This window comes from Osmerus mordax, chromosome 19 (genome assembly GCF_038355195.1).
Source record: "Osmerus mordax isolate fOsmMor3 chromosome 19, fOsmMor3.pri, whole genome shotgun sequence".
Taxonomy (NCBI): Eukaryota; Metazoa; Chordata; class Actinopteri; order Osmeriformes; family Osmeridae; genus Osmerus; species Osmerus mordax.
This window is the reverse complement of record NC_090068.1, coordinates 13,824,312-13,836,721: the sequence shown is the minus strand read 5'-3', so window position 1 is coordinate 13,836,721 and position 12,410 is coordinate 13,824,312. Positions and strand designations below refer to the sequence as shown.

The following is a 12,410-nucleotide window of genomic DNA, read 5'->3' as shown; positions in this document are numbered from 1 at the left end:
TATATAATTGATGGCACTGTATATTATCAAACAGTTAAGTTTCAAATCTGCACTGAGAAAGGACAGTCTATGGAAATGAATACCTGTACAGTAATAACCTTTCACCTGCTTTAGTTGTTGTTTTATTTAATCGTAAAACAGATGTTGCCATTCATTAAACCACATCAACCTTGAACCTTTTAAAAATGTTTTATTGTTCATTGTCATGTTTTTCAAATGTCTTTACAACAATGAGTTTATATCGTTTTGTGAAGTGAGAGGATTCAGAAATCCATATATTTTTTAGCTTTGTTTATAACAATCCACAAAGCCGTTATTAAATCAGTTTAATCTGTACTGTTGCATACAGGCAAATGCAAAAATGTTGTTATGCAGACTTGATTCCGGACAATAGTATTAACCTATACACAGATACAAATCTGATTTCATGTGATTCATTTGATGTTGAACCAATCACGTTGGACAGTTAGGACAACGGAAGCGCTTTCGGTCAAAATGTGTCATTTGTCTTCAATATCTCCTGAAACATTCAGACTTTCAGCTCTAATGGGACAGTTGAATTTGGTTTCTGTCCAACCTACTCTGGTGTGAACAGTTGGGTCCACTTCTGTCATTGTGGGATTTATGTTTAAAAAAAAGAAAACTGCTGTTGATTCAAACAGTGTGCAGATTCTGTTCCGTATTCAAGAAATAAGGACATTATGGACTACCTAATCAAGTAAACAATATAAAACAAGGCAGTTCTAGACAAGCCGGTGTTGACAACTGATTCTAGCTACTTTTCTAGGTTAATTCCTCAAACATTTGCTTTAGAATGCTTCTTCAATTCAAGTAAATTATGTACAAAATGAAACTAATCTTGAAACAGGTCTACATCATTCATCCTAAACTGGGTAAGATTTTCATGAGAGAAGTTAAGGCATAGACAATTTAAACATGTCACTCTTTGAGGAAACTTAGACCTTAAGATCATCGAGTCTTGTCTTGTTGTTGCTGTGCTTGCTTGATCGACTCGTTCGTCGTTGATTCTCTTCAGGTACTCCCAGAACAGGGCTGGACCTGGCCTCCTTCATGTCACCCCCTTCCGGTTTACTGTTCCTCTCCACGGCCAGGTTATCTCTGTTCTGCTTGTAAGCCACCTTGCTGTTGTAGGGGTGGTAGGTAGAGTCTGGTTCAGTCAGGCTGTATTTGTCAGAGTGGTACGGCTCAGAAGCCTGGTGATGACTGGGGAAGTAATTATACCTGGGAACAAATGGTACAACAGTCTCGCTAGCGGTCTTGGATGCCGCTTCCGACGCGGCCTGAGACCGTTTGTAGCGGAGGCCCTGGCGACACTTGGTGAAACCCAGATGGTAAATCTCCACTAGATTAAGCAGCAGTGAGACGCAGGCCACCGCTAACATGAAGATGATAAAAATGGTCTTTTCAGTCGGACGGGAGATGTAACAGTTGACCACGTTAGGGCAGGGAGAGCGGTTGCATGTGTACAGCGGCTTCAGCTCAAAACCGTACAGTAAGTACTGAGCTACGATAAAACCCACCTCAAACAGAGTCTTGAAGATGATGTTGAAGACGTACGTGCGGAGCAGGACCCCCTGCAGACGGATCCGGCCCTGTTCGTCCCTAACTGGACCCTTCTTGGCCTTGGTCCCCGGCAGCAGCTGTTGCTTGTCGTTGCTAATCGTCAGATGGGGTTGTTCCTTCTGCTTGTGCTTTTCTTCCATGCGCACCAGGTGCAGTATGTGTCCCAGGTAGATGAGTGTGGGCGTAGACACGAAGATGATCTGCAGCACCCAGAAGCGAATGTGAGAGATGGGAAAAGTTTTGTCATAGCAGACGTTCTGACAACCGGGCTGCTTGGTGTCGCAGGTGAATCCGGACTGTTCGTCACCCCACACCTTCTCCGCTGCGGTCCCGAGAACCAGGATGCGGAAGATGAACAGCACGGTCAGCCAGACTTTGCCCACGACTGTGGAATGTTCCTGGGCACTCTCCAGCAACTTCCCCAGCAAGTTCCAGTCCCCCATAGTGTTGCACACATACGCTCAGTCTTCCAGAGAGATCCGCCTCAGGAACCTACAACCAGAGATGAAGTTCACTGTAAACTATGTAAACAGAAACAAGGTAGGCTACGATTTTTGGATTGAAAACCAAATGGCAGAGAAAAAAGGATTTGGTCTAGAACATTCATGGATGGCAGTTTGGAGGGCTTGAGTATTTTTCACAGTTTTCTCAGTCATTAAACCTGGGGTGGTATCGCTCAGCTTCGGACATTATTTTCCTTTAGAACGGATTTTGTTGCACACTTCAGCACGCGGAGATGAAAGCCAAAACATTTTACTGACCTCTCCAGCGCCTTCATTTGTTTTGTCGTTTTTGGCACGTAAATGCAAGAGTTTTTATTTGCTGGAGAATGCTTTTCTTTGATTAACCAGATTCCTTCATATGGATGCTTCGCTCCAAGTTTCTCTCGTTAGGTTTCTTTTTGTTCTAAAACATTGTTTCATGCAGAGAAGAACATTAAGGTATTTTCTTTTACCCACAGAAAATCCTGAACATGGCCTTTTGCCATGTTCCTAGATAGTTTCAATATGCTTGAAAGCACTTGGAAAAAAACTGTAGTTTGTAATTGAAGAAGCACATTTTATTGAAGGCTGTGCTTGTAGCACCGTAGACAACAACAGGATGTCCACTCTTCAACTAACACTTATTCCTCAATGAGAAGTCATATCAAACAGATGAACTATTACTCTGCTATTATATATAACACCATGTGTGAACATGAGCACATTCATAGGTTTATTCTTTGGTTTCAGTCCTTGAATCATAATATCACATTATTTATTGTGCTGACCAAACCAAGACTTTGATGGATGTTTCATATTAGGGCTGGGCAATATATCGAATATTAGCGATAATGTCGCAAGAATTTTGACGATGATGGAAAAAGTGAAAATATTGTGAATATCGTGAATATCAAATATTATTATTATTATTATTTTTGCTGGTCCTTGTGTTGCTTGTGTTTTAAGATCACCGCCTGGCTCCTCTGTGTTCACATACACACACAAACACACACAGATACAGACACCGTTTGTGCACATGCTCATAAAGAACATGCCCATGTGAGGTCCATTTTGTCAAGTTGCAAGTACCATGTTATGGCAACTGCTTAAATTTGCACTACACATTTTGTAATTTGTAACAATAGCTGTTTTATCAAAATGTTTTTTTTTTTTTGGTTTCTAATTGTGGCAAATGTTTCTAAGGTTTTATTTATTTATTTTTATTTAAATGAAAATGCAAATCTGTTTACAATATATCGAATATTGTAAACATTTTGACAATATCGAGATATAAAAAAAAAAAATATATCGCCCAGCCCTATTTCATATTCATGTTTTTATCTTTCAATTTATCATGCAAGTTTCACAACTACTTGAGGTAATCTGGACTTCTGCATTTCTCCTCACTGCTCTCTTCATAATCCATCACATGGCACCATGACATGAAATCATCACAGCTGTAGCTATCCTTTGAGTCACAGTGTTGAACCAGCAGCTACTGAGACTCATGCTGTTGGATGTCATTACAGGGAGCAACAGTAAGTTTAAAAAAAGAACTTGACTCCTGTCTCAGTTTTCCATTTTGAAACATAATCTAATGGAAAGGAGTCAGTGACATCTAAGAAAGACTCGATCTGATGACTCGTACAGTGGAATGTGTTCGTCTAGCAGAGCTCTTCCTACAGGAGCAAACCCTAGCCTTTTCAACAGTTCTGGCTAACACCAGAGTTGTTTGTGTGTACTTGCAACAATCTATATCACACACACACAAAAAAACAATTTCTATAAGACAACTATATTTGTTGAAATCTTCAGTGAAACGTGTGTCAAGACCCACCTTATTGTGTTGGTATTTCATTCGAGTTGGGAGACAGATGCAGTGTGCTGGCTGCGTCTCTCCTCCCCCACTGAGAGAGACATGTCCTCTGGTCGTGTGACACCCCTCAGCTGATCTTCAGCTCCCTCTGGACTCCAGCCTCTACGTTCAGCTCTCTCTTCTTGAATCTCAGTCGTATAAACCACATACGACTCTCGTATAAGAAGTAAACTGTAGCTGGGCCCCTGCTAGCGCAACCCTTTCCTGTGCCAGCGAAGGATGAAAACTCCCTCCCCAAAGAGAATTATCAAGCTCACTGCTTAAGTGGTGTTTCTGTACATCTGACTGATGGTTAAATAGTCCAATGGGGGGTGGGTTTTAGTCTGCGTTGCTCTAAATATACTTCAAGTAAAAAGGGAGTGGCTTGGTTATCTCCCTCCGGCGGCTGGTGGGGTCTGGGAGGGGTCTGGGGGAGATGGGCTGGGGTGGGGGGGGCTGGGAGGGGGGGGCTGGGGGAGAGGGGCTGGGGGGGGGGGGGGGTCTTGTGAGATGGGAGCTGGAAGGTGGAGGGTCAGACAGCCTGTGACTGCGTGGGAGAACGTGTGAGATGGGAGAGGCGAGACCTCCCATCATTGTCATGTTGTGACTGACTGGTACTTGTTTAATGGGCTGGCTGGAAACTCCCAGTTTGTGGCGGTTATAAACTCAACAGAGGACATCCTTCTTAAGAACTGCTGGATTTGTTTAACCTGGGGAAGGAGACAAACGATCCTGAACAGTCAAAATGACCCTGCTGTAACCTTTCATTTGAAAGACAGTCTGACACATTAACGCGGAGCAAAACAGCTGTGACAGCTCTTAAAGCAGGGAGGGTTTATTAGTAAACAAATAGACTATTGTTAAATGTCCAAAACTTGAATCAAGCTATCAAAAATGATTTTGTTAAATATCTCTGAGTGGCTGCACCAGATTCCAAGCTTTAAATTTGGTGTTGCTGTACGTACAGTCTCAGAGACAGAAGAAGTTCATTGTTAGTAACTATCTCCTGGCATAGCCGACCTCACACCTGATATACCGTCCATATATGGGTTGCCCTGACGGGATCCAGAAAAAGAGAAGTGCCCTCGCACTTGTCCTCAGAGGGCCAGCTGCCCGCAGGGGGAATACTTTGTACTTTGAGACTGACCTCTCGCTAGACTATGCTATTGATAACCTGGTAGCACGCCCTCTGCCCTCCTGTGTGAGTCTTGGCTCACGGGGACTTGGATGAGCTGTCACAGGTGCTTAAACAGCGTTCAGGACCTCCTTGGATGTTAGAAGAGAGACAACACAGTTTGTGATTAGGATTTTATTTAATACAGTTTATTCATTTTGATCCCATTCTGAGATGATATGTGAAGGAACCATGACATGGTCATGCCCCCTGTATGCTAAGTTTCTGATGCCACCATGTGGTATGTTAAGGTATTACATGGATGGACATTACTTGACATACTGTGACAACAATGTGGCGGTATTATTGTTTAGATTTATTAAATCGTCTTTTTTCTTTTTACATTAATAACAATTGCATAGAGACTATACCTTGTATCAACTACAAGTGTGTCATAAATATTTTGTAAATGACCATTTATTTGCATGAAACAATTAATTTACCAGCTATTTTCAGTACATTTACATTTAGTCATTTAGCAGACGCTCTTATCCAGAGCGACTTACAGTAAGTACAGGGACATTCTCCCCAAGGCAAGTAGGGTGAAGTGCCTTGCCCAAGGACACAACATTATTTGGCACGGCCGGGAATCGCTTTTTGCACGTTTTAATTTTGACACATATATATATGACAAACTTGTTCAAGCCTTTTCTCCATACAAGATCTTAAAATACACAGCATTAACATAAACTACCTAAAACTAAAATGCCACAAACATTATGAAGTATAAACTTACAGTGCCACAATGTGTTTAGTGCCACATACTTTCCCGCACAGCCATTTTTTATGAATAGAGTGCAAGGGAGGATATTCTGTAGTGAACTGCGAGAACAGCCAAGGGACTGAGGAGCTGTGAAAACTGCTGTTTGTGATCGTTTGAGAAAACTGAGAAAATCTGACACAAATTCAGAGAATATTCTGTTCTATCATCCGTCATTAGCAGGTCAACTTGAGAGAAAATCCCTTCAAATATGACCAGGTAGGAGCCATGTTTATTAGTGTCTAACGCTCTGGTTGTTAATTATAATCAGAAGACTAGAAACTTTGAAATCTCTGTAGAAATATACCACTCTCACTCTCTCAACAGAACAAGCTTGTTCCATGTGAACGAAAATAGTCCTTACAGTACGTTTTGGTGAATAAATTCAACACAAATACAAAACATAAGTCTGTGTATTTCCTGCTTGATGGCTTAATGACTTGAAAGCCGTGGTACTTCAACGAACATGTCTCAAAACAAAGCAGAGAGCAGAACCGTCAGTTTTATTATCTAAAGCTTCCCTTCGTCACCACTAACTCGTATGCCTCGTCCTGGCTGGGCACTTCTCTGTTCTGTTTGCTCTAGTAGGAACAGAGCTTTTGTGTGATCCACGCTCCCATGGAAGAGTCTCCAGCATTACTTATCAAGTGCCGTCCACAGGCCTTCCCAACCAGGAAGATCACCTCTGCGATGTTGAGCAGAATGCAGATCCCTGACACCGCCAGCATGAACACGGTGAACACCGTCTTCTCTGTGGGCCGAGACACGAAACAGTCCACGATGTTGGGGCACGGGTACGAGTCGCACTTCACCAGCCGGATCATCTTGTAGCCTGGGTAGATCATGTAGAAGATGTACATGAAGGCCGACTCGAAGACGATCCTGAAGAACAGGCTGATGATGTACGTCCACCACAGAGCCCCGGTGATCTTCATCTTCTGGGTCTTGATCTGCTCCAGCTCCTTGGGACTGGTCCGGCCAGACAGCTTGTAGAGCTTCTTGTCGATGTGGCGGCGGTGGGCCACGTGCATGGCCACCAGCAGGGCTGGGGTGGAAACCAGAATGAGCTGGAGGGCCCACAGGCGGATGTGGGAGATGGGGAAGAAGTGGTCGTAGCAGACGCTGTTGCAGCCAGGTTGCTGGGTGTTGCAGGTGAAGCCCGACTTCTCGTCGCCCCACACGCTCTCAGCCGCCACCACCAGGACCAGGATACGGAAGATAAACAGCACAGAGAGCCAGATGCGACCGATTCCAGTGGAGTGTCGGTTTACACCGCTGACGACGGCATAAAAGGACGCCCAGTTCATTTTCGGTTCCGGGTCTGAAAAAAAAACCCGGAAAGTTAGTTAGGAATAACCTTACCCTTTTTGACCATTTTGACTTTTTTCAGCTTTTCCTTAAGTCTATTGGGAGTTAACCTACAAATAAAAAAAAACACTATTTTATCACAGAAAACCTCATAATCCACTTTCCAGCTTCAACAGACAGTTCCACCCTACCATGGTTCAGTGATCAGGGCAATAAAACAAGAAGCCTTTAAAGACCAGGTGACATGAGACTCTCCAGACACAAAGATGGAAAAGAAAGAAGAATAGAAATAGCTTTCAAAATGTTCCTTTCTTAATCGTCCTGTTGTTTCTGCTCGACAGGGAGCATCGGTAGTTACCAGGCTCAGCTGGAGGGGTTAAAGGCATATGCGGCTCCCAGGGTTGAGCACAGCGACGACCCGCCGGTGAAGAGAGGACATGGATGTGTGTCCAGAGGAAGAGAGCCTCTCTATCCAGCTCCAGGCTGGCGGGCCTCTTAAGAGGGCATGGCTACGTTCTGGCACTACGCGTCACATGACCTGCTTTCCCCAAATCCACCAGCACGGCTGGGTGGAGTGTTTGACCTCTGTGCCGAGGTGATAGTGCCACCAAACTGGCCGGTAAACCAATCACTTACTTTTGTGTTTGAATAATGTTATAAATCGCATATAGATATTAAGTCTTAGTGCTGTTCTGGCTACAGTTTGCATGTGTCAGTATTGTCTATGGATCACAGAGCAGACTGATGCAGGATAATAATAATAAATTCTATTTATATTGCACTCTATATTTAAGCGATCTCCGAGTGCTACAGAGCATATAGTAATACAAATAAAAAAGAATCAAAGTTTAATCATTAAAAGAAAAAAAGATCAAGGTCAATAAATAATTAAAAGCAAAACCTATAAAACACATTTAGTGAAAGGCTTTTAAAAAAATGTTTTTAGTTTTTTTTTTTGAATGGCCATACTTTGCAACCAGTATTGGTTAAAACCTAAACAACTAAAACATTTCATAATATAACAAATACTGGAGTGGAAGCAATGTAGAATTCAACTGCCAAACCTATGGTGTGTATATAACAAGTTTAAATATGTCAAGCTTTATATGGAGTAGTCAATCGTCGCATTTTCTATGTAATCCATTAGCAACAATTATTATGTAGGGTTCATTTTATATAAGCAGAAAGGTAACAGTACAAATTATTCCATAATTCATACAAATGAAGAGTAAATAATCTAAGGAGGAACAGATTTAAATGTCCCTTTCTTTACTGTTGCTTAATAAACTAAACCATTCCTTACTGAAACATGAAAAAAGATCTATTTACCTTTAGATGAAATAGTGCACGAACACGCCCATCAACTATTGAATTAGTTTCGCAATTTTTTTCCCCCCATTGGTGAGTCTGTGAACAAGACCACCATGAGTTTGCATTGCTAATGATTCCTCACACTAGCCACTGCCCTGCACAGTAGAAGTCATATGCCCTTGTGTGAATAATTTACATACAATAGATGCTTTTACCAGCCCCAACAAGCCCCTTTAGAATTCAGATCAAACGCCTCAATTTCCGCCTACCCTGACAGGGAAAGAATCTGTGTGGACAGCAAGTCTGGCCCTCATTCTCCATTGTGCTGTGTACTGGCAGGGAAGTGGAGGCCGATTTTGACGCAGTACAGAGTAAAAAAATACAACACAAACACAAAGAAAGTCTTACCAGAGGCTGAGGATGTGGATCTTAAAGATAACAGACGGCAGCTTAGATGACCGCCTGAACTTTTAAGAATGACGTCTGTGGTTGTCTGTCTACTTCTATAGCTAGCAAAATATAAAATATACTTAAAACATTCCATTGGGCTTTTCTGTAATTGTAGTTGTATATACTGTGTGAAATGGAGACAACTGTCATAAACCCTTGTCTTAACCATTACGCTTGTTTATTCAGGAAGTAAGCAAATAGGGGGAAATGGGGGGGTGGCATGTCAGTACAAAGCAGCAACAAAAATGTACAGTTTTGGGCCATGCAGTTCACTGGCGGTTTAAAGTATACCAACCCCAAATCTGAGAAAGTGCTTTTTAAAACAGCAACTGTGAGGTTATGGGAAACGTGTTTCTTTAATACATGTTGAAAAGTCAAGTACATAAAAAAAAAAAAACATTTACCTAGAATTAAGTTAGTATGATGAAATGCATCGTACTAACATATATGAATCACTACTCGGTAACCCAAAGAACATCTACACCATTTGGAACGCACATTTTGAAATTGAAATTTGGGTCTGTTTTACAAATGGGATATCATGTAGCAGTCATCATATTCCAAACCAGCTCACCTTTTAAGTTATCCTTTTGATGAAATGAATACCAAAGTAATTTTCTATTGCTTACTATACTGTCAACTCCATTCCACAGTCAACATAGTAGGTCTTGAATTTTGACTTTCAGAAACAATGACAGAATTAAATTACAGATGCACTTCATATTAGACCCAGCTAGACCAATGACTCATGGTCTTTGTTAAATCTTGCTTCCAATGCAGGTGAGATCATACCAACGGACACAAATAAATAAAGATGTACCACTGATACTACCACACTGGAAGGAATCCAGGGTTTGCAGACTCAGAACCAAAAGACAGATGGTGATAAACCTGTCCTCATCTTGTGTTGTGGAAACTTCCCCTTTAAGGCCATCCTTTCACACACAGCTGTTGTGTCACCGTTTCTTTAATATTGTGGTAACAGATGTGGGGACCGCTGTGGGCCGGGCATGTTCCTGTGGCTGCATCTGGGAGGAGCCCGGCTCGTCAGCCCATGTTCTTGCGGTTCCCGTAGCCTCTGCGATGCGTGTCCTTCCAGTTGTCCCAGTCCTTGGCCTTCTGCAGAGCCTCTTCGTCGTCATTCTCCACCAGCATCTCCTTCTCTTCTCTGGCTCGCTCCTCGGCATCGAAGTCAGCTACAAACAAAACAGAAACGACGGAACATTTTAACGAGATGTAAATAAACATTTACATTACATTTACATTTAGCAGACGCTCTTATCCAGAGTGACTTACAGTAAGTACAGGGACATTTCCCCGGGGCAAGTAGGTTGAAGTGCCTTGCCCAAGGACACAACGTAATTTGGCACGGCCGGGAATCGAACCAACAACCTTCTGATTAATAGCCCGACTCCCTAACCGCTCAGCCATCTGACCCCATCTGAAGATAAACACTATCTTTCCAAGGGCATTGAGTGGATTAGTGCCCACTACAGTAGGTTGGAGAACAGCTGAACATCTTACCAGCGCTCCGGGGGATGCCTTGGTCAGGAAGAGCCCCCTTCTTTCTGTGCTGCTCGTACCAGTCATCCACAGTCATGGTGGGGAGGCTGGGGTAGCCCGCTCCAAACACTCTGCACGCCAAGCAGAGACAAGGGACAGGACACAGGGTTAATTAATGCTGCATGTCAATTCATGTTAGTTGATTAATAGTACATTTAGGGGGAAACTTCAGTGGCCAACACATCGTCGGGGTACTTTGTTGACAAGTACCGTGCTTGTGCAGCATCTTTGGTGAGGATGAAAGGCTTCATGGGTGGCCTGTGTTTGGTTTGTGAGGGCTCTGTTGAAGTCTACACAAGAGATCATGCGTTAGGTTCTCAACGATATACCTGCTTGTTAATTTAACATTCCGTAAACATCCGGTGTAAATATCGAACTAGGCCTACCTGTTTCAGAAAATCCATCCTTTTCAGAATCTCCATTTCCTGGTCAATACTCTCGATTTCCTCCAGGGATATGGAAATCCATTTCCTGACATTGAGAAGGTAGAAGTCTCTTACAATCTCATCATCTGCCGTTCCACTGTCGACAGCTGCCTTGATCTCCGATAGCTTTGCTTCCGTGTCCTTCTTCTGCTTGTATCTAAACAGTTTCAAAAGTTGGAAGGTTACTCAAGGTCCAGTTCTAACATCAATTATAAACTGTACTGAAATTATTTAAATTAAGCACTCCATAGTTCACATAAGTGACATGAGAGTCCATATCGAACAACAAACACTGTCTGTGTCACGGTAAAACATAAAGGCCGGACTAGCTAAATGTAAACAGTTATTTTTGTGACCTTTCGATCTTTGCTTGTCTCTGAGTTGCCATTGCAACTAGGTCTGGCGGTTTGGGGGAGGTGGCGGGCCCCTGTTCTGATTCTTCCGAAGTGCCTGGCGAGTCTTCGCTTGTCTTGGGTAGTTCAAATTTTGAGAGGTCATACTCCTTACACCTTCTCAAGAAGTCTAAGAAGTACACCCTGGCAACCTGAACTTGCTCCAGTCGTTTGGCCAAGTTCACTTGCTTCATAGTAAGCGCTCCCAGAAACGCAGGTAACAGCAAGTACTTCAAATCGGCAGTTGCCATCTCCTCCAACTCTTCATTGCGACTGAAACATACATCCAAATGATTAGTACAAGGAACAATGGAGAGAAGCTAAGTGGTCCTTTAGCAATGGCTGCTAGATGTCTAAAACGCAGTAACATTAGCTAAAGCTAGCTAGCAAATTAGCCTGCAAAGGCAAGCTACCATCATGAACATGCTAAAGTTTGGCGAACTGTCGTGAGCTAATTTTCTAGCCTATTGCGACGCATTAGCTTGTCTAAAAATGAGTTTCATATCTAACTAGTTATGTGTTGGAAATATGTTGATGTGTGACACTACGTTTAAAATCGACAGCTGTAACACAACCAATATTGTTAGCAATATAGTACTATCACAAGCTAACGACTTTGGACAACAAGGCTAGCGTTGCGTACCATAGCAAGGCTAGCTAGCTTTAGCTAGTACACTACCTGAACAAATCGAGCTGGGCAACCATTTGCGACGCCTCTTCAAGTTGCGTTATTCCGCGCTTTATTTTAACTTGTATGTGGGTCGCTGCAATGGGTTCATTGGTACAATCGACTTCCTCAAATAATTTCCACCCGTGATCTAATAATTCTGATAATTTAAGGGGTTCATCTGACACACCAGTGATTTTGGCGGCTGCCATCTTTGCAGCAATGTTTTCCTTGATGATGACCTATCGGCTTCCGTAAACATTCGTCCTTGTCCAAACGCGAAACAGAAAAAAATCTGCTGTGCCCTGGAGACACAAAACTGATGCCAGAGACGGCAAAGGTACACACATCCTTCACTCAAGTAAAAGTACAGTAACTCATGTTTAAAAAGACTTAATGACTAAAAGTTGAAGGACTGACAACACTTTTTCACTTCAGT

General features: G+C 42.6%; 3 protein-coding genes across 3 annotated transcripts; all 3 read right to left on the bottom strand.

Annotated features, from left to right (window-relative positions):
• Positions 1 to 157: 157 nt before the first annotated feature.
• Positions 158 to 4,197, bottom strand: gja2 (gap junction protein, alpha 2). Its single transcript, XM_067256613.1, has 2 exons — positions 3,904 to 4,197; positions 158 to 2,076 (listed from the first exon to the last, which is right to left on the bottom strand). Exon 2 carries the CDS (start codon positions 2,025 to 2,027, stop codon positions 957 to 959), a length of 1,071 nt encoding a protein of 356 aa, XP_067112714.1. The 5' UTR covers positions 2,028 to 2,076; positions 3,904 to 4,197; the 3' UTR covers positions 158 to 956.
• Positions 4,198 to 6,300: 2,103 nt separating this feature from the next.
• On the bottom strand, positions 6,301 to 8,606 carry gjb1a (gap junction protein beta 1a). Its single transcript, XM_067257099.1, has 2 exons — positions 8,493 to 8,606; positions 6,301 to 7,176 (listed from the first exon to the last, which is right to left on the bottom strand). The coding sequence occupies exon 2, from the start codon at positions 7,160 to 7,162 to the stop codon at positions 6,437 to 6,439; it is 726 nt and encodes a 241-aa protein (XP_067113200.1). The 5' UTR covers positions 7,163 to 7,176; positions 8,493 to 8,606; the 3' UTR covers positions 6,301 to 6,436.
• Positions 8,607 to 9,269: 663 nt separating this feature from the next.
• igbp1 (immunoglobulin (CD79A) binding protein 1) lies at positions 9,270 to 12,190 on the bottom strand. The gene is made up of 6 exons (XM_067257098.1): positions 11,984 to 12,190; positions 11,269 to 11,577; positions 10,874 to 11,069; positions 10,698 to 10,777; positions 10,449 to 10,558; positions 9,270 to 10,120 (listed from the first exon to the last, which is right to left on the bottom strand). The coding sequence occupies exons 1-6, from the start codon at positions 12,181 to 12,183 to the stop codon at positions 9,972 to 9,974; spliced, it is 1,044 nt and encodes a 347-aa protein (XP_067113199.1). The 5' UTR covers positions 12,184 to 12,190; the 3' UTR covers positions 9,270 to 9,971.
• Positions 12,191 to 12,410: the final 220 nt, after the last annotated feature.